At 42.1% G+C, this 21,588-nt stretch overlaps 2 protein-coding genes across 14 annotated transcripts in view; both read right to left on the bottom strand.

The window, feature by feature from the left end:
* Positions 1-21,588, bottom strand: part of BAZ2B (bromodomain adjacent to zinc finger domain 2B) — a 644,512-nt gene that overhangs the window by 390,156 nt on the left and 232,768 nt on the right. The gene's annotated exons all lie outside the window — the stretch shown is intronic.
* The window catches only part of LOC123017042 (lymphocyte antigen 75-like), a 64,014-nt gene that overhangs the window by 25,653 nt on the left and 16,773 nt on the right, over positions 1-21,588 (bottom strand). The window contains exons 5-20 of the mRNA XM_044418085.1: positions 18,198-18,308; positions 17,760-17,903; positions 16,412-16,600; positions 15,202-15,359; positions 14,433-14,543; positions 13,791-13,879; positions 13,404-13,573; positions 13,092-13,288; positions 12,108-12,250; positions 9,468-9,549; positions 8,821-8,892; positions 7,029-7,152; positions 5,709-5,744; positions 4,181-4,356; positions 3,394-3,458; positions 2,274-2,350 (exon numbers count right to left, since the gene is read on the bottom strand). Coding sequence (XP_044274020.1) covers positions 2,274-2,350; positions 3,394-3,458; positions 4,181-4,356; positions 5,709-5,744; positions 7,029-7,152; positions 8,821-8,892; positions 9,468-9,549; positions 12,108-12,250; positions 13,092-13,288; positions 13,404-13,573; positions 13,791-13,879; positions 14,433-14,543; positions 15,202-15,359; positions 16,412-16,600; positions 17,760-17,903; positions 18,198-18,308 — 1,944 coding nt within the window. The remainder of the gene's footprint in view (positions 1-2,273; positions 2,351-3,393; positions 3,459-4,180; positions 4,357-5,708; positions 5,745-7,028; positions 7,153-8,820; positions 8,893-9,467; positions 9,550-12,107; positions 12,251-13,091; positions 13,289-13,403; positions 13,574-13,790; positions 13,880-14,432; positions 14,544-15,201; positions 15,360-16,411; positions 16,601-17,759; positions 17,904-18,197; positions 18,309-21,588) is intronic.

Below are 21,588 nucleotides of genomic sequence, written 5' to 3'. Positions count from 1 at the left end.
AGAGTAAGAAGACGGACTGTGTGGCTGCACAAGGACCATCGAAAGAACAATAGTTACAGGTAAGCAACGTGTCCTTCTTCACAATCCCTGTGCATCAGGCAGAAGGGTGATAAGCCAGCTGGCTTACCCAAGGAGAAGGGTTCAAGTGCAAGCAGCGTCCCTGCTAGTCTAAACACTGAAGCAGCACCACTTAATATAAAGGCTGCAGACGATGAGCAGGCAGAGGCCTTGCATAGGTTTTAAAGAAGAACACCTCTCAACTGGGGGAAACAACCGGGTACACAATGGGCCTGAGGCAACAGTGAGAGCCAAGTCAGAATGTACTGGAGCCTGATCATTTCAGAGATCCAATCTGATGGTCTTCAATATCAAAGCACCCTTATTTTTGCCACTGTAACTGACAAAGTAAGTATCAGAACCTTTTGAAACACAGCAGGCCCATGAAGGTAGGATAGAATCCATTGCGCTCCTGTGAAGGAAGAACACTATGGAGCTATGATTGCATTTGGCAAGAAGATGGGAAGAGTGGAAGCTTGGTTCAAATGAAAATGTGTCAAAACTTTAGGTAGGAAAGTTGGATCTGTCCTACATGCTGCCTGGCCCAGTGGAGGACCACAATTCTCAGGCTGGTCCGGAAGGCACCTCACTCGATGTCTGGAGGTTATGGCAATGTGCAAACGTACCTTGCATGTGAACAACCTGGGATCACACAAAGCCAGCAGTTTGAAAGGCTTGGGCATTAAGGCAGACAAAACTACAGAGAGGCTCCAGGAAGGAATTGGCCAGGAAACCGGCAGGGATATAGTACTTCAGTCTCACTAGAAGTGTCCAAGTCAACAGATGGAAGCAAAACATATTGAACACAGACAATGCTGCCAAATAAATTTGAAGGGATGATAAAGCAAGTCTTCAATTAACAGAAACTGAACAGGATGAAAGAACAGGAAATAGGATTAACTGAAATGGAGTCAGCAGGCAGCAGGAATTCTCACCCCTGAGAGGGACCCGAAGAGCCATAAGCTATTGTTAGAAGACACTGCAAAATCAGAGAGCACTCTCACAAAAAATAAAGGGAAATGTTAAAAAGTGGTAAGCTATGAAGCAGTAGATAGAAAGACTAGGAAGAGTAAAAATAAAAAAATACACAGCTCCATCATCAAAGACGTGATTTAGTACAGAAGGCTCCCAATGCTGCTGCAGCAGTCGAAGACAGACTGAGGCAAAGTAAGTGTCTCTTAAGTCCTGCCCTCTGGACATGCTTTGGAGGAGTCGGGCCGACTTCCTGCCTAAGATCTCAGCTCAGAAGAGTTCCAACGCAAGATCCCCACGGACACAAACCCCATATATGTGATGCACACAGACCATGAAGAACCACCCTGGAAATATGCTGTCAGGAAATACGTTACCATGGAAAGATAAATTCCAGCCTACAGCTATGCCCAATCTGGTGACAGAAGTTATGCTGCCTTGGTGCGCCCTATTCCCCTGAAGAAAGGAGTTCACAGAGCCATACAGTCGGAAGGGGCCTAGAAGGCCATCGGCCGCAACCTCCTGCTGAATGCAGGAATCAAGACTCCCATCCAAATACCAACCAGGCCTGACCCTGCTTAGCTTCCAAGATTAGGCAGGATTGGGCACCTCAGGCTATATGGAAGCTGGTTATCTCCCGTAATCAAGAAAATCCCTTGGGGTCAAGTTCAGTATGTACACACGCACATGCGCACACACTTGGGTCATATACTGTATATATTGTCCCATAATCTATTCCCCACCCTTGGGTCAGGTCCTGCAAGCCTCAGCCAAGTCCTTTCCTTTGCACCCTGACTGGCATGGGAGTGGCATTAGAAGGAGGCGGCTGGCTTGACGGGCTTGCAGGACACAGAGGGGAGCATTCTGAACACTGGCGATGCACCCACCACGCAGAGCACGCAGGCTGTGCCAGCCACCTGCAGAGCCTCTAGTCCAGTTGTTTCTTGGCTATCTGTGCTGTTAGGAAATGTTATAAAAGCTGCAGAAGTCCTACTGACTTCTACAGACTGCATGAACTCTGAATGCAGGACCATCTCTAAGATTACAAACAAGCCCTGCCAGTCTATATTTATTGCCTTTAATATTTGAAGCAATGTTCTGTCTCTGTATATATTTTTTAAAAACCACGAAAGTCTCTGTGGCTGAACGAAACAAAAAGATTTAATAGGGAACAATAAACTGTTCCCAAAAAGAAAAAACTCTTAAGGGTTGTAAAGGACCTGTTTTAAAAATAAACACCTTACCTCTAAACCAGGTTTGATAAGAAACATGCCAACAATTCCTGAAGTGTCGTTCATGGTAGTATGAAAATAACGCAGAACTAGACACAACAAAGAAAACAAGTATTTTAAAAGTAGCCTTCAGTTGTTATTGAAAGACAAGACGACTAAGTAACAAGCGAGCTATGCTGGCTTCTTTATCTGGCATCTGTTATATTACGCAGAACAGGTTTGCTGGAAGAACAGAGATATGGAGATAGCATCTTTTTCTGCAGCTACTGAACCCAGTGATTGTTCCTCAATTGTTAGGTTTCTGTTACTTTCTGCCTTGAGCACTTTGGCCCTGCTGCAGTTCCAATCTGGGGACTCTTTACTTATTGCTTATTCTAAAAATTCTGTCCATGCAATTCCTGATTTGCTTTGGGATAAAGAAGAGGGGCTGGCACGCAATCCTAATCAGCACTAAGATTATTAATTAATTAAATTTGTTACTCACCTTTTTCCTTCAAGGGACCCAAGATGGTTCACATAATTCTCCTCTCCAGTTTGTTTTTAAATTGACCCTGTGAGGTAGATGAAGCTGAATGTCAGTGACTGGTCCAAAGTCACACACTGAGATTCATGGCCAAGTGTAGATTAGAACCCAGATCTCCGGTGTTCCAGTCCAACACTTTAACCACCACACCACACTGCCACAGATATTCCGTTGAGGCACTTGCCCCTTGGCAAGCCTTACATTGCAATCAGTTTGTATCGATGCCAAGGACACTTCCACAAATTTTCAGAAGTGCTTGTGACCCAAGCAGATTGTGCATCTAATCCACTGGTTTTTTGTTTTTAAATATCTGTGAAACTCCTGTGGAAATTTCCTGTGGAAGGTGGTATCAAATTTCAGATGATGAATAAATCTTGAAACTCTTAGCTCCAACATCTAGCCTAGTGCTGCAGCTTGTTCACATTACTAGATCATTATGGGCCAGGCACCAATTTTCAGTCAAGCTTACCTCACAGGGTTGTTGTTGTGAGAATAAATGGAGGGGAGGAGAACTTTGTAAGCCACTTTGGATTCCCTGTAAAAGGGAAAAAAAACAGGGAAGAAATGCAGTATGATAATATAATGATAATGATAGATGGGTCTACATACAGCGAATGAAATCGACTTGTAGAAGGTGTGTATCTCAGCCACCAATTCTGCTTCTGATCTGATAACTGCAAAAGCAAAAGGAGATGTGGACTTAAACCTGGACGACCAAATATCTTTCAGTACAGTTACAGTGCAAAGCAAAGCAAGTGTAACAAAGTGAAAACCTTCTGCATAGTTAGATCATTTATGATCACATCCCACCACCAATCCAGGCTTCTCAGTAATATATTGGGGCTCAAAGCATGAAGCCATTTTAATTTTCATCTTTGAATTGCAGTGCAAGATTTCCCTGCAGCAAAACTACAGCCTGCTGATTAGAAGCCTCTGCGTGGCGGCAATTCATTCGCAAAGACAGTTGGTGCTCTTTGACCACTGCTTGCTCAAATGGGAATCAGGCCAAGACCCTCATGTGGTGCTTAGGAAGCCTCGACTTTCTTGAAATGGGCTTCCTCCTGCACTCCAGATCGTAAGAGTCTCAAGCCCTGTTAACTGTTTTTCCTGCACTTTGGAAAGATGGATGTTCCTACAAGACTAATCTTAATGGGTTTCAATCAAACATGGCTCTAATCTACGTGAACCACGCATTCAAGGGTTTAACCTCTAAGCACCCTTGTTAACTACAGACAAAACTGTAGAAGATGGTCAAGCCAGAATAGAGGAAAACCTTGGTTCTGTTCCCACCACTGGGTATCATACTTCTTACCCATCTTCCTAAGCAGACAGACTTCATTATTTCGGGATAGATATGATTCACAATAAAAGCTATCCATAATAAGTAAGGAATTACATTTGCTATTCTGTTCAAAATTCCTGTCAGTGCTGTGAACGAGGTGACAGAAGCCAAGTCACTGTCATTCTTCGAGCAGAATGCAGATGCTTCTTGATAGCTCAGGTGCTTTTCCGGCACAAACCAGAATTCAGACCCATCAATAATCAGTGCTGGCCCATGAATTCCAACTTCATCTACAAAAAAACAAAAAACACAACAGGCATAGACAGGCATTTATATTCAATAAAAATTACATGCATACACAAACCCCCAAAACTTTGCCACTCTGGAACGTGTAACAAATAGTGGTTAATGCCTTGTAACAATCACACCAAGTAAATCAATAGCATCTAAAAGTGCAGCCGTACATATAGCAAGCATCATGACCTGCACACGCCCCAAGGTGTTCAATGCAGCCCTGAGCCACTGCGTGTGATATTCAGGGCTTTTTCGCACAGTAATCTCTCCAGTTCCCCAGCTGGCATGCCCAAGTATAGGCATGCCACGAGGGCGGCATAGCCTTGCGTGTCCCAACAACCCCGTTCTGCCATGAGGTCGATCAAAGAACTACACAGGGCACTGATTCCAGCGACTGATCAGATTCCAGTCAGTGCACATAAATCCTGGAGGGGAAGAATGAGTTGAAGGAGTCTAGCCAGTCTGCACAGAAAAGGCACATGCTTATGTTCCTATGTGGATCAAGGTCCACGACGGTAATTCTATGAGCAATACTTTTGGAAAGCACGTGTTCCAAATGACTGGCATGATGGGCTCAATTTATAAACAACTCGAGTTCCACATACCTGAGATATCACCTTCCCGCGTTCCATTACAGCAAATGCAAGTGCCCCCATAAGCTTGCAAGCCATGAATCAATTATGACTTCGGACACACTTGCTCACTGCCTGTACTAGCACTCTCCCTGAAAATGTTCGTGGGCAGAGCCAAGTTTCTTTACAAAACTGTGTAAGATTGTTCCAAATTTCAGTTAGCTATTGGTTGCTGGGCAAATATATATTCCATATTATATTCAGTACAGAATTCCTGCTAGTGCTACGAAAGAGATCATTCATAAAGTAATATATTACACATTATATTGCAAAATATATTATATTAGATATGTGTGATGTGTTCATGCTGCTCTTTGATTATAAATCCCCTTAAACGAAGTCCCTGCTGAGACTGTTGGTCTGGAGTTAAGCAGATGGTTCAGCTGGGTACAGAGCAAGGAGCCAGCAGCTCACAACTGAGTGCGCCATTTCTCAAACTGTGGCTTCATACCAGAGTAAGCCATCAGATAAAGCCTCGTGCAACCTTATTAGTTCCTCGTGTCACTAGCAGTGGAAAGCTAAAGTATACTGTCGGGCCGTCTAAAGCAGTGGTGCTGCAGTGTAGCAGAGATCAAGTCAACAGTTCCCTCTGCTTGCAAGCTGCATGCAAGGGTGCAAAGCAAAGCGCCCAGGCCCAGCTGTCAGAGATTTCATTTGAGATCTAAGGCACTTTTCAGTTGCATGTGTGGACACCACCTTAATGTGGGAAAACTCACCTGGTTTATACCACTCTGGTATCTCTGGAGTAATACCTGTGGAGAACAGAAGAAGGAATTGTCATTGGGCCTGCTGATTTTGCCTTGGTCACAACGGAAAGGGCAGAGAGAAATGCGCAAGAGCTTTGTTAAACAATGTGTGGAATTGCTTTGTCTCTTTATCAGAAATGCACAAGCAGTGTGGTAAATATACATCTCTTAAGCATGGGCAAAACAATAATTTAAAAGAAAATTAAATCAAGAGTATATAGTGATTTTGTCACACCCTGCAAATCCAGCTTTACTTGGTCAAAAATACCAAGAAGCTCTTGGAAAGACTTGGACAAAGCCTAGGACTTGGTGTGGTGGTTAAGAGTGTTAGATCCAGGTTCTAGTACCCGCCTGGCCATGGCGCTCACTGGGTAACGCTCGGCCAGTCGCAGACTCAGTTCAACCTACCCCAAAGGGCTGCTGTTGCAAGGATAAAATCAAGCTATGTGATGTATGTCATCACAGTTCAGGTTCCCTTGGCCTTGCAGTTGGGAGTCAAAGGAGCAGTTGGAACTCTCAGAAAAGAGCACAGTAGCATCATGCTGTGCATTTTATTTTCCTAAATTCTGCTGGCCCAGGAGAAGGCACTTAGGCTCAGCAGGATACTTCGTATGCCGCTGGTCCCAGATCTAATCCTCAGCATCTTCAGGCAGGGCTGAGAAAAACCGGTTGTGAGTAGCTGCTGTGCAACTTCAGTAAAGGCTGGTTTGCCAACCCAGCATGGATTTTATTGTTTGGAAACACTGGCCTCAAACGCTGCTTTTACTGCATAAAGTGGCTAACTCAATCAGCATATTTTCCTCACACTAACAATATATGAACAGCTGCCCTCAAAGGTGCCCAAATTCTGCCGCTGGCTGCAGTTGCCTCCCTCTTCCTACTGATGGGGCTTCTCCTCCTGATGAATGTGGTCACATGGAATAGGAAGTATGAGAGCAATTTTTAGACAAAATTCTCTAGCCAATAAAAATTGAGCAGTGAATATTCAAAAACTGATTTATGCATCCTTTATAATCATCACTATAAAAAAGAAAGAAGAAAGCCTTCAATCTTGGATGAAAAGAACTCTGGTTTGAAAGAAATCTTTATTAAATTCTGTGTCTCAGATTGCAGAAATCTGGGTAGGCAGCTTGTGTTGGCAGACATAACAAAATGAAGGTGAAAACATTTCCTACCCCAACCCCACAGTGTGTGCTATATTCAGGACCTATACCGAATACAGTGGCACTCAACTTCTAAATGAACATCCATAGGACAGAGCTGTACAATACGTTTGCAACTGAAATTTACCTTTAGAAATCTGGCACACCCATTCAAGCTTTGCACCACAGTGGAATGGTTTTAAATAGAAATCCTCTTCTCTGTCTCCAAAAAGGTGAAATGACCACATTGCTCGTCGCATTGCTCTAAGAGTCTGCTCAACAGGAAGATAAACATGATGAAAATATGTAGCATTGGTATTCAGTATATTTTCCTGCACACATGCTGTAATATCATGCACGTTTATGGACAATTAAATTCCACTGTGCTCAGTGGAGTATACTCCTAAAGAAGCGTCTAAATGCCTAAGTCAGCTCTTAATAAATCCCATTTATCTCCTGTGTGCTTTAAAAGATAAAATGTACAACTAATTAGTGGCCTGTGCATAAGAATTATGTGTCCAATGGAACCGCCTTCCAATAATACATGCAGGACTGCAGCTTGAAGGCGATAACATGCGACACAAGAACATGTGTGCTTCAGCAGGTGGTGGGCTGGGACAGAGCTATGTGACACGGCCACAATCCTTAAAAGTGTGCGGGAGCACAGTGATGCCTGATCAAGGCTGTGCATTTGGTTATCAAATGCCATTTGTTTGTGCAATTACTTTGCATTGTTAACACTGATCTTTTTGCTTTCAAGTTTTTAGAAATAAAATACTGATGGAGAAAAAGAGGATGCTGCCATTCAAATACAAAAATGAAAAACAACCTACTGCAAAAGAGCCACTGTTGCTGCATTTTTCAAATCTATAAACTCATTTGATGAATGCTGCGTAATTTTAAATTTTTATTTGACAGTGCACTTGGCTGAGCAATCCAAAACCCTTTTGCCATCCATCCAAGGAGGGTCCAGAGATGCTGCTCAACTGGTGGCGGGGTAGACTATCTGTTCCTCTGGATCAGCCTGTGAAGAGCTCAGCAAATATAGCAATCCTGCCAGTACTGATTCTGCTGGCACCAGGTCCTACAAAGTGGTGTTCAACTGGAGCCAAATTCTATTCATTCACTCAGAAGCTCCAGCCTTGAGCTGGCACAACTGACTTCCCCCCACTGGAACTCACTGGGGGGGGGAGGGGAGCAGGTGGGGAAACAACAGAGAATCATAGGCAACACAGAAGGGTAAGATCTGGCTTTTCACATGCCTCCCTTCTACCTTGGCTTTTGCAAACTATTAGGGCTTTGAAATTGGTGGAACGTCTAGCCCAGGGGTCTCAAACTCAACTGACCTGGGGGCCGCTGGAAGGAGAGTCTGGGTGAGGCTGGGCCGCATCACGTATCCCTCCACCGCGGTGGTGGTGGGCCGCTCATCCCATGGCCGGCCCCAGCACAGCCGGCGCTTTGAAGGCCGCAGGGCCCCTCCCCCGTGCCCCCCCTGTCCCAGCAAGTGGCCCACGGGCCGCGAGTTTGAGACCCCTGCTCTAGCCAAACCTCGCATCCTGCCACCCACTTAGGAAGGGTCTGTTAAGCCACAGCTGCTTGCCCAGGGTAACAGGATGACTTGGGAGAACTCACTTAGGACTTACTAGTAAACCAAAAGTGCCTTGTTTTTACTGAACAGCAAACCAAAAATGGCACCTCATGTTGACCAAGTTTATCAGCCAATTAATATAGCAACTGAATTAATGTAACAAAATGTAGCACAATTTTATGTAAAAGTTACAGCACAATCCTATGCATGCCTACTCAAAAGTAAGCCCCACAGATTTCAGCTGGACTCACTGCTAAGTTAAGCACATATAGGATAGCCTTATTTAGTTATTTGATTTGTATTCCACCCTTTTACCAAGAAAGCTTTGGTGATCAGAACAGTTTAAATGCACCTTGACAGCTGCACAGTCTCTAGTGTCATAGTCATCTTCTCTAAACTCAGGGGACATGACGACAGTAGACACCTAAACAAAGGAAAGAGACAGTTGCGCAACATATTACCTAATTGCATTTAATTCATATGAACCAGCAAGTTGTAGCAACAATACCTGCAGTACTACAGAGTGTAAGCATCTCAAATGGGGGCTAGCAGGCAGTTCCCACCCGGTAATGGCTCTTAGTGAAGTTGTGCTTTGGTGGATTGCACCAAAAAAGTCTTTCAAAAAATGCATACTAACATAGGCCTTTATGGAAGTGAAAGGCCACATTCTGATATTTACTTAGCACTAGTTAAAGTTAAAAGTTAACTTTAAAAGTTAGCTCATTACCATCTGGAGCTTCATATGTACTCCTATGAATATACAAGGTGTCATAACTTGAGGGTTCCCTATTGATTTTACAGAGCAAAGCGGAATGTGTTCTGTGGAACTGGTTCTTCTGGTGTAAGAAGTGCAGCAGTTCTTGTGGACAGCAACTTCCATGTTTCTTGATGCCCTTCCACAAGCAAGGACTAGATCACTTCTGAATCAAGTGATTTCTTCCACATCCACCTACATTCTCCCAGTTAGGATCTGATCTTCCTTTACTGTTGTCAACTTACCGGCTTATCGTCACTCCACTGCCATGATCCTGGTGACTCTGGATTCCTCTTATTTAGCCCAACCCAGACCCATCTGTCATCACTGAAAAAAGAGAACATTTCGGTACAAAGCTATATTTCAACACAATTACTCTAAAGCTGTGTATTTTATCACAGTCAGCTTATAAAGCAATTGCCTCTGCAGATTTCTGAATTTTCAGTATGGTGGGGAATATGTATTGTCTGCCAAGATGCCCTCTGGGCCAGCCATTTTTGTGTTCAAATGGACATTTCCATAGGAAGCCAGAATCTGTATTTCAGCACTGAAGCAGAAAGGTGGCATGCATTTGGAATACATGTGGTGGACTCGAGGCAAGTTTGTCTCTCTTCGGAAGCAGAACCTACAAGCCTCAACATGAGGTGATGCACTGCAGTCCCACCCCCTTACCATGCACACAGTACTTAGATGTAGAATTGATTAAAAATAAGAAGCATTAACTTTTAAGATATTCTAAGCAGGTTTTCATGCCATGCTATGCCACTTTGAGAATAAGACCGCATGGATTGTTTGTTCATTTGCTAACTCCAATGGACAATCATGAGCTCTGTGGTTTCCCATGGCATGTTTCCATCCCCCTCAGTCCTCCTACAGACTCTGGTATGTTTTTCAGGTGGCTCTGCATAAAAACTCCTCATGTACTTGGTCCGAGACTTTTCTGCAATTCATCTGGTAGGCCTGCTAACTATTAAGAGAAATCCACTTCCATCAGATCACCAAATGGAATTCATTTTCTGAGCCCTTAGGAACACATTCACATGCTTGCCAACATTTTTCTCTTAAGTTCTTGCACTCTGTTACAAGACTACCTCTCCATGACTAAGACATCCATCTCCTGCTCTGCTCAACAATCTTGTAAACTGGGCCTCCAGGTTGGGTTTTCTTTGCTACTGAACACATTTTTTAAAGTTCCTTCATGTTCTGCTGAAACAAGGACACCCACCCACCAAGTGCCATTTCCCCTACAGCTGCCAGTTGCTTTTGGCTACCACCATCCGTCGAGCTTGTTGCTCTCCCTCACCAGCCTCCACTGCTAGCTCCAGTGTGACACACAGACATGGGCTACACGCTCCTGGACTGGGAGGCATATGCAAATCTCATAGCAAGGCTGTAAAAGGAAGAGGAAGGACGTTGTGGAAAGCTCAGGGCAAAACAATACCACAAAGGGGGAAATTGTGCAAATTTTATGTCAGTAAAACTAAGGGGAAATGACACATTCCCTCTTGTGCAGTTGTGGAGCACTGAAAATAACGGTGAAACAAATTACAAACAGGCCTTGACATTCTCCACTATCCATGCTTCCAGGTTTTCAAGAGCAGGGCTGAGAAGAGGGAGGATGGGAGTGGCACTAGTGAGACTGTGAAGAACGGCAGCGGGTTCTGCCACTCCTGCCAGGTGGCTCTTTGGCCTTTCTCAGCCACTTCCAGTGAAGGTGTCCTGGTGGGCTTTGACTCACAGGAAGCCAATGTGGTTATGAACTGCCCAGCAAGTCACGGGCTGTCCGTATGGTTGTACTAGGGTTGCAGGACGCAACCGCTCACCTGGCTGATCAGCCACTGTGGGTTGCCCTATTCTGAGAGCCAGGTCATTAAAATAGAGCTCCTCCTGTTGATCCGTTTTCTAGCAATAACAGCAAGGCTTGGGACCAGGCATGCCTCCTCCCTTACCGACCTGCCTGGTCACCGAAGTCCTCAGATGACATTCCTTTGCAGGCACCACGCAAAGAGCCACGGACCAACTGGAGCCCACCTGCAGAACAGCCCCATTCACTCAGGAGGTGTGGCAGGCCCCACAGCACGCTATTTTGGGTGCCCGCGGAAGACATCCTTGCTCTGGGAAGCAGGCCAGCCATAGTTATAATGTTACCATGTTTTTAACATACTGTTTTTACTTTCATTTGTTTTATTTGTTTACTGTTTACCACTTTGGAATAACACAGTAAAGCCCCACAGTTTTACTGCAAATAGCTAAACTGTGTTTTTCTATTTTCATTGCCATTTGCCACTTAACTGCCACTTTAAACAGCATACTTTAAACAGCAAACTATTTTATGCTTTGAAGATGACTAATCCTTTTTTCCATTCCGCACTTTTTTAGCTGAATCCCTAATGAATTCTGTTTTCACCAGAAATCAACAAAAAGCACATTTCTGACTGGCTGGAGTTTGAAAGAGAGAAAAGCAAAACATAAAACCCTAATACAAAGAAGTGGAGCAGCAGAAAGAAAGAGGGAGAACCCAGCAGCCAGCACAGAATCTTAGAGAAAAAAACAAGTCAGAGCCAATGACAGTCATTCCAACATGCTGCTTGGGCACAGGTGGACTGGCAAAGTCCCTGGCAGCCACGTGGGGATCTGTGAGAAAAGAAACAGGTTCTGCAGTGCAGGACCCTGGGGTACCAGCCAGAGGACTGGAGGGGACAGAGGCTAAGACAACCCACAGAAAGTACAGAAAACAACTCATCCCGCATAGCTTGTTTACAGAGTGGGTTGTCATGTGAACTATTTCATCAACCTTAAAAAGAAAGTTGCAGGACATCCAAGCTTGCAGACAGATTCATCGACTGACTTGCAGCACAATACCAGCAGGATCTCAAGAATATTACCTGATAATTTCTCTCAATGTGGTATGGAGCTCCCTCATTTCATCCACGTGGCTAAAACTAGGAAGATGTCCTCCAAGAGCCTCACAAAATCTCTCTGCTTCTTCCCACGTTCTGGTTCTCAGCACTCTTTCCTTATGAAAGAACTTTATAAAAGGAAACGAAACATTGTAAGCTACCCACAGAACCTAAGGACTAACTGGGTGCATATAAATCAAATAAATAAAAACATCAGACTCAATCCTTTATCAATTTTATATTTTGAGCATTCTCTTTTAATTCTTTGATTTATTTATTTGGGATATTTTTAGGCCGTCCAATCACACTGAGTCTCTTGATGGTCTGTTGTTCACTCATACTGCTTCTGTGTAAGCATTTAATTTTATTCTTTCTTGATCAAACACACACACACACAGTTAGCCAAGAATACATCTTACATTTTTTTGGTTTGGGTACTAAGCTGCTGTGAGCATTATTTTAGCTTTACTCCACTGGTGGAAAGGGAGAAGGCATTTTTTGTCTGACTCACTCTTACAGTACCCTGGAAATTTGTTCCAGACGATTGAGGGTCCTCTGGAACTATGTGGGAAGCTTCACTGTGGGCAGCAAGAGTAATCAGCAATGAGTAAAACATGCTTTCCTCTGCACAAACCAGCAGGAGCTGGATCAATGACCTTCTGAAAACAGAGGATTTTCCATGCACAGAATGGTAACTCAGGGTCCCAAATAGTCTGCTCAGAGCCTGATCATTCACTGAATAAATTAATATAATTTTAGAAAGAAACTGATCAGTTACTGCAATCATGTTATGAAATAACATGCTGTAATGAAACTTTTGACCAGGAAAAAAGAAAAATATCCAGATATTCTACGGGCTTTAATACAAACCAACACAGTACAATATGGATACTGTTAACACACACACACACATGTTCTCATGAAATTACACTAGATCAATTAGGAACTTTAATAGGAATGATATACTACCTTATAACAAACAAGACCTGATCCACTGTGCCACCCTTCAGGGCAGGGGTCAGTGACTTTGGGTGGTACGTCTGGTTTCCTTTTTGGTCCAATGTATTTCTTGCAAATAGAGTAAGCTTTAAATGTTTTGCAGTTCTTGACTTCCCACTTTCCAAGGTATTTTCCACTCGACATAGCCACACATCCTCCAAGCAGAGCTAGAATGTTGATTTTAAAAACTTTCAGCATTGTCTATACTTATTTTCAGAAACCGAACATTGTACAAAACTACTTTCCAAAACACGTAGCCACACACCAATTTCAAGATTTTACCTGGTTCAAATCTGCCCCAGTTTGCATATGTCAACATTTCAATAGTTCCATCAACACTTCCCCAGCTATATTCTCCTGAAGATTTGATATCTTGCAAGCCAGTCCAGAAGTACTTTTCTTCAACTCTGCTATACTTTCTAATCAGACTGTTTATGAATTCTTGTTCAAATCTGTAAGAGTCAAAAGTTACAGATTAAGGAGTAATTACCCATATCAAATGTGCAAATACATCTTACTTGAGGGAAATGAACACTTTGCTTCACAGGGATATAGTGTATGTATTTTCCACATTCATATATTTAAGAAGTACATAAGAGTTAGCAAATTAGACTTATCTCTTGCCCACCAATTATATTTTATTCATTCAAAGTGAAAACTACACAATACCTGTTCCCTATTGTGAGATTGCATGATTTTCCAAATGAGACTTCATTCTCTTCGACTTTGTAACAAAAATTTCCATGCTTCTTCCATTCCTAGTTTGGAGAATGATAATCTTTTACTTTTAGATAAATGCAGCATGCCCAATTCCCTTACCACATTCACACATAATGCTAAACCAGGATTCCTGGCTTACTTTGAATAAGGCATGCATTTCTTCCTCCTGTCACAACATGGTTTGTTGCTAGCTTACAATTCTACCTTGCCTGGGACCAAAAAATGAAAATTCTGGGTTCAGGTGGCACAGTAAGATCTTCTTTGCTGCTCAATTTCATGCACTTGTAGGAGTGAAGGAGAAAAGGGGGAGTGGACAGGCTGCATGCACTAGCACACAACTTATCCATAGTTATGTCAGGATAGACACGTACAGGATCATCCCCTGAGACATTAAAATAGCCACTAGGCACAATACAGGTGTTTACTCTTTTATTTAGTATAAGAATTGTAAATAATTCCATTTTATTTTCTGTGTTTATTATTACTGAATATGAAATGTGAAATGGCAAACATGTTGAGCAAACGGTAGCAAATTATGTTAAATAAGATCACCAAGATTAATTAAAAATAGAATTGTTGCTATTGCCTTACCCCATCTGTAGGACAATCCTTAACAGGTTTTGGTTTATCCAAAACCTTTCCTTTTTTCATGCACACGTATTTGAGTTTATCATCACAATGTAGAACGTTCCATCGGCCCCACTATAAACAAGAGGAAAAAGCGGGGTTGTCTTTGTTAGACACCTCAAGTCTCATTCTTTTTATGTTGCATATAAACACACTTCTTCAATACTGGAATAAAGGCAGATTTAGCCAATTCTCAGCTTTTCCCATGTCCTTCTCCTCAAAGGAGGGATTCCCACCTTCCTCAATGCCTTCTCACCTTCTAAACCCCCCATTAATCACTGTTGCTTATGCACCTTGGCACCTCCCATTTATCTACCATGCCTTGGAGAGACCAATCAGCAGGTGTGAAAGCTGGTGTCCCACAAAAGGTGAGAGATGGCTGTGTATGTTTCCTCTTACAGAAAGCTGTGAGCGACTGAGAAGACATGATAGGCCCTGTGTATTTGTTCTAAGGTCTGTCATTTTCTTGTTCTAAGGTCCATTAACATGAACTACAGCTGTAGAAACTGGATATTTAATGCTTACTCCTATGCATATTTGCATGGGAGAAAGTTCCACTGAAGTCAGAGGGTCTTATTTCCTAGTAAACATGCGATAATAACCCCCTCCAAAACTAAACAAGCTATACACATACACAAAAGCACAATATAAGGCAATTTATGAATTTTATTCCCTGCTCTGAAATGGGATAGGCACTTTGAACATTTAATTATAGAATATAGACGTTCCTTACCTTTCCTGAGTAGGCAACACAGTTAGGAGTGCTGTTGGAAGGAATTTTTGGCTCATTTTGATCCCAGTAGGTAAAAACCACGTCGGAGCCATCTGACCACTTAAACAAGGCTGGAACTTCCTCATTGATAAACCCTGTCCATACTTTATCTTTTGTTTCTATATTCAGAAATGCAAGCAAGCAATTAAAAAAGAATACAGACAATGGAATGACAAGGCACTTAGAAACAATGGACAGCCAATAGGTCAGGGATGCTTTAACTTGTGGTTATACATTAAGTAGGGAGGTGAACTTGATGGGTTTATTGGCCTCTTTCAACTATTCTTTGAGTCCATGATTAGTCATGTAATCAGAACAAGAACACATTTTTCTCCCAGAACTGAGTGGAAGTTCCTAAGACTTCTTACAGTACATTTAAAAGGATGTAGCCACCACAGTGTCATGAGGTAACTCACGCTTCAATTAATTCATACAGCAGACCATATATCAGCTAAAAACTTTTATTGCTACTCACTACAAAATTTACGATGTAACTGATAAGCTCCACTAACGAGCTCCCTATCTCTTCAAAAGCAACATGTGGCATCAAACCTTCCTGTCTCATCTTTCCGCCCGAGGGTGTGGCAGACCCCTGTCCCGTTGTCGTAATTGGGTCTGTCGCATTAAGGCTCTCCTGTTTTGGGCATGTGCCAAACTCTCCGTCATGTCTTTTGCCCTCCTGAACTCTGTTCAGCAGTTTCAGAGCTAGGAGCTGGGGGGGGGGGCACCTTCCTCAGGCAGCCCAGAGCTAGAATCAGAGGAAGCTACTCCTTCAGGAGCTTCCCCATCAGCCTGCGGGGGGTTGTATGCTCAGGGGCCGAGGGATGAGGTGGTGGAGAGGTTTCTTGCTCAGTAGCCTGAGAGCCAGGCTGTATATGGGCTGTCTGAGCACTGGTTCTCAAATATAAGTCTCCTTGGTCCATTGCCAAACTCTCACTGTTGGCTCCTGTCTCTTCCTCATGAGTAGACGTCTCTCCCGAGCCGTCAGGCACGACACACAGTGCATTTAACCCAGGCTGAATTATGTATTTGTTTATTCTTGAAACTGTGACAAATGGGAAATAATAACTAATCGAAAGCTAATTTCCATTACATTACTTATCCTTAAATTGAGAGAGGTGCTTAGGCTGAATACTGTAGATCATTCTCGGCTATGTTTAGCCAAACTTACCATTATGGATTTGTGTAACAAGTAACTCCACATCTGCTAAGGAATTTATGCTGATTAAGCTACTACTGCTCGCACTGCATGAGTGATATGCATCTTTCCAGGAAGCGGAAGCGTTCATTAGCATATAGCAAAATCCATTGTGAGGATACCAGTTAGAGTCACACTGGGTCTCTTCATAGTTTTGAACTCCTGGGAATAAAGAGAATAAGTGAATTATTTGCTGGTCAATATACACTGGGAGGTGATGGTAAAAGTCCCAACCTCTTAAAAGCACAGAACAGAACTAACGTGCAACTAACATGGCACAACCTGACCATACACTATGGAGGAGCTGTAGCTCAGTGGCAGAGTACATGTTTTGCATTCAGAATATCTCAGGTTTGAACCTTGGCATCTCCAGTTAAAAGAGCCATTAAAGACGTGCCTGAAACTAGAGAGCTGCTACCAATCAGAGTAGACAATACCTGGCTAGATGAGAGAGACAGTTTGACCTGGTATAAGGCAGCATCCTTCTGCAAAGATTCTCCCACTCAATTTTGCAGTCACATTGAAATGCTTTTCAGAAATATAAATCAAAGTAGTGCAGAATAAATCATGCTAACATCACATCTTGGAATGTAAGTGCAGTACATTCTCTGCCACCTCCACTTCTGCATTTTCCAAGATTGGAAAGAAGCCCATGCAGGCTGAAGTGTGTGGACTGAAGGGTTTTGGTGCACGGAACAGAAGAACAGGAGATGATTCCCACCCCACTCTTGCCATTGGCACATAATTACCCATGAAGCTTCAATCCGATTTTCTGTCTTTGGTCTTCTGTCCCTTCATACCAATGCTGACAAGAATGTACATTTTATTTTAAAATGCTACCACTCTCCAATTAGCTTCCTACCTTGCATTAATACAAATAATGAAACCCAGCCCAAGAGATATTCATGCTGTCTGATCCTACATGTATTTAATAAAAAGGAGGTTTCACTGAGTTCAGTCAGACTTACTCCTAGGTAAATGTGCACACTGCAATCCCACACACACTTCTAGGGAGCAAACTTGCCTAAACTTTTCAAGTACTGGTAATTATGGTCCCACTCTTGGGTGATGGTGAAAATCCCTTAAACTCTTTCCAGACTTGGTTTCTGCAAAAACTGAACTTCTGCACTCTTTTCTCACCCTTTGCATCTCATTATATTCTACTGTGATGAATATTTGGTATGGGTTTGGGTCTTTGCCGAGAACATTTTGCAATGCTATTTTTATTGCAAACAGAATTTCATAACTAAGTATGCCTGAAGAAGATGACAGTGGTTTAATAGTGAGAGGCAGCTGCAACCACAAACCGATCCTGATTTACCTGGGAGCTCTGACTCAGTGCTGTTGAATTGTTTCTTGCAGACATAAGGAAGTGCCGTCTCACAAGCATAACTCTTCCAGTCACCCTTGTTGGCATCCATAATTGCACACGCAGTTCCATCCAGAGGGGATGAATCCTTCATCTCTGCAGAAGAATAAAAATTAGTATTTAGAGTAGTGAATAAGAAATCAGAGTCTGCATAATTACAGGACTTGGAAGAACCGACGTGTGCATTGTTGTTCCTTCCTCCTTTTAAAAATGGTCACAAACTTCATGGAAGTTTTAATATAATATTCTTGATAGTGTGCTATTAAAATATTTAATAAGGCTGCAAACCTGTGTACACATACCAGAGAGTAAGCCCAACTGAACGCAGTCGAACTTACTTCTGAGTACACATGCATAAGATCACACTGACTAACCGACAGGTGCGTTTACCTGGACTCCAGCTAAGGAAGTTCAATGGCGTATGGTCTGACCACTGCCAGCCTCCAAAATTATCCAGTTGGTTTAATCCAATCCAAAACATGTCTGCAATGTCATCTTTAGCTAGAGGGTTAAAAAAATATCAGATGTTGATATAATTATAGGTGTTCAAGCAACAACATCATACTTGTGACTCAACTGCTGCCCTGAATCCAAACAGCATCTTTCAGTGTAGCTTTTCCTTACCTGGGATATTATGATTATGATTAGAATCTGAGCTGCAATACAACAGCATGGGAAAATGCAGGCACTGTTCCCACAGGTGTTATAAATGCTGTGTAGAATGTGTTCAAACAATAAATGAATTTATTGGACAGTGCCTGTGAAATCACCAGTGATAAGTGAGGACATCATTTTGAGAACTTAAATATTTTCAAAATACTAGCAATGCCTGTGATGCTACAAGTATATTTGGGGTGCCAATTCAGATCTGTTTAAAACAAAGAACACTGCAAACGGGCATGACACAGCATGGCTAGACACATCACATGTATTTGTTCAAGTTGTTGCATAATACTGGATTTTTTACCCTTTTCTGACCAATAGAAATATATGCTGCATTTTGAATTTCCATATTACTTATATGCAGGTGAGCATTTCTCTGCCAAGAAGCACAACGCTGACCTAAGCAGTTGCTTCCTGTAGAAAGCAGCATTGAAATTATGGAGACGGATTCTTTTCGAGATCTGCATGATCTGTAATATGATGGTAGAAAAGCTGATAACTTTTATGGTTGTTTTGAAAAGTTACTGCTTAATAACTTTTTTGTATTAAAATGTAAGTTCTTTTTAACAAGGTTAATTCTGACTTGGAATCTAATAATGCCCCTATAAATCTGCATGAAGGGCAAGTCCATATGCTAAGCTTATTGAGCTTAGTGGCAAATTAATATCCTTTAAAAGGAATGCTATGCTCCAGCATTAGTGCTAATGATATTGTGCTACTGCAAAGCAACACTTGCACAACGTAACTAGTACTTGCAAAGGCAATGTTTGCCACTGAATTTCAGCGGCAAGTCACTTTTCCCCACTGCCTTTGCAAGTGCTAGGCACCTTGCACTAGCATTGGTTTACACTAGAGTAAAGTTCTCATCACTAGTGCTAGGGCACAGATGGCAACTATTAGTTTTCATTCTTGTTGGCCATGGTCAGCAATGGTCTATAGCTCCAGAGCTGCAACTTCTACCCCATCATCGCAAAACATCAGAAATACAGCTATTCTAAGTTTACACATGGTGAAGAAAGCAAAACATTATATCCTTGATAAAATATTGCTGTCTTTCATACTGTAGAATTTGCCTTACTATCCTAAGGTAAGAAATTCAATATATTTTGATTATCCTAAGTCCAGCTCTAGCAATCCCACTACCACATAATGGGATGTACTTTTGCTTAGAGAAAAAAGACACTAAGGGAACAATCCTATGGTCTCTTGATGGTGGTGTCATTAAATGCTGCACGCTGCGTCACTATTGTCACAGTAGTTGTTGAGAAAAGCCTGCACTTTCTCTAGGGATAAAATATATGAAGGCAAGAAAGTAAGGTTACCCTCCTAGTACACATTCACACATTCATGGGAGCAAGTTCCATGGAACTCAGTGGGGCTTACTTGGAGCAGATGTGCACAGACTGCAGTGTAAGGAAGTGAACCTTGCAAGTTGCAGAATTATGATTACAAAAGGCGGGGGGGAGGAACCTGAAACTGCCATAATAGTCAAAGATCCACTTTCTGGCAAGTATGCCAAGGGTAAATCTCTGTACTTTTGGGGCTTATCTGAATCTGTGAAGTGCTTTTTGAAAAGCAGCTGATTATGTTATATATAGATTAAGTTAACTGAAAATGAGCACATTTAACCTGCTTGGCCCTGTGCCCAAGAAGAATACCACCCAGAAGAAAATAAAACCAGAACTGCTCATGCAAATCCTTTCTTAATCCTTGCATAACATGGATTACACAGAATGTTTCTATATGCAACAGATTATTTTTAATTCAAGCTTCAACACAATTCTGTAGAAAGCTAAGATATACCTTGATCTACATGAATGAACTGGAGCAAGGGGCAGTTTGGATATGTAGGAATATTCACCTGGGAACAAATCTGAACAACATTTAATGAGGTTCAGAAGTAGCCATCCAGAAAGGGAGACCAAAAAAAGAAAAAAAATGAATTCTGAAGCTTTGCATTATTGACTTTTTATACATGATTTATCTTTCATACTTTTCATTTTCTTAATGAAGAACTGTGGCTGAGATATAGTAATTTGTTCCAAGTTGCTAAAAATGTCTGAATAGGAACTTTAGAACTCACACTGCTAGGCCAAAGTCTAGCACTTTATTTACTAAGTAATACTGACTTCTTTTAAGGTACTCTGTGCAGAACTCTCCCTGAACCTCTTCGTCAGAGAGGATCATGCAGAATCCTCACAACTGAAACTTAATAGCTATAGGACAAGACTCAGCTAGAGATATTGAAGGAAATCCTGTTCCATAAATCTCCTGGTGTTTTGTTCCCCTAACTGATTTTTAAAAATTGAAGTAGTTAATGACTTTGTCCAGACATCACAGTTTAGTATAATGAGAATAAGTCACAGCAAGCCCTAAGATCACACATACTCTGCTCTGGAACAACCTCATGGAAGAGTTTTGAAGCTTTTCATTCCATTTTAGATTAACCACAGCCTAGACAAAGTCTGCTTAGTCTTAACTCTGCATTGTTCAAATCCAAGCCACCTTTAAACCATAGCAGATGAAGCTAGTTTTCTTCACCTAATGGTAAGTTGTGGCTTACCACTGTTTGGGGTACAGTGGCACAGTAATTTGTGGTTAATCTAAAATGGGAACTTCTCCATGTAGCCGCATGGGAGGACAGCGGGAGAATCTGGGAAGAGGATCTTATTTTCCTAACACTAAACATTGATGCAACATTGTGCAGTTTCATGGAGAAGGAAGAACTGAGTTGGGGAAATAATGCAAGGGAAGTATTGTTTTCTACTGCATCATCTTTCCTATCTAAATCACATCCCAGTATGTTTTCTTCTGTGTGACCAATAAGAGTTGAGGGAATGCTGGATAGGAAAAATGGTAAAGGGTAGGTAAATTAATGCAATATCCCACCCCCAACTTTCCCAAACCAACTTTTCCCTGCATACAGAGAGAGAGAGAGAGAGATACCTCATGGGAGAGCTTATTCATGGATACCCCGTATTACCCTGGTTGATCCTGAGAGCTTGTTATGCAATTACACAAATAGATTTGATATTCCCCAACTACTAAGGGCAAGAAATACTTGATTAGCCATACTCTGAAATTCAGCACAGTTGAAGAACCACAGCAAGTATGTACA

Source organism: Varanus komodoensis, unplaced genomic scaffold (genome assembly GCF_004798865.1).
Source record: "Varanus komodoensis strain SLA01 unplaced genomic scaffold, ASM479886v1 scaffold9, whole genome shotgun sequence".
Taxonomy (NCBI): Eukaryota; Metazoa; Chordata; class Lepidosauria; order Squamata; family Varanidae; genus Varanus; species Varanus komodoensis.
The sequence above is the reverse complement of the archived record's forward strand: the minus strand, read 5'-3'. Positions and strand labels throughout refer to the sequence as shown.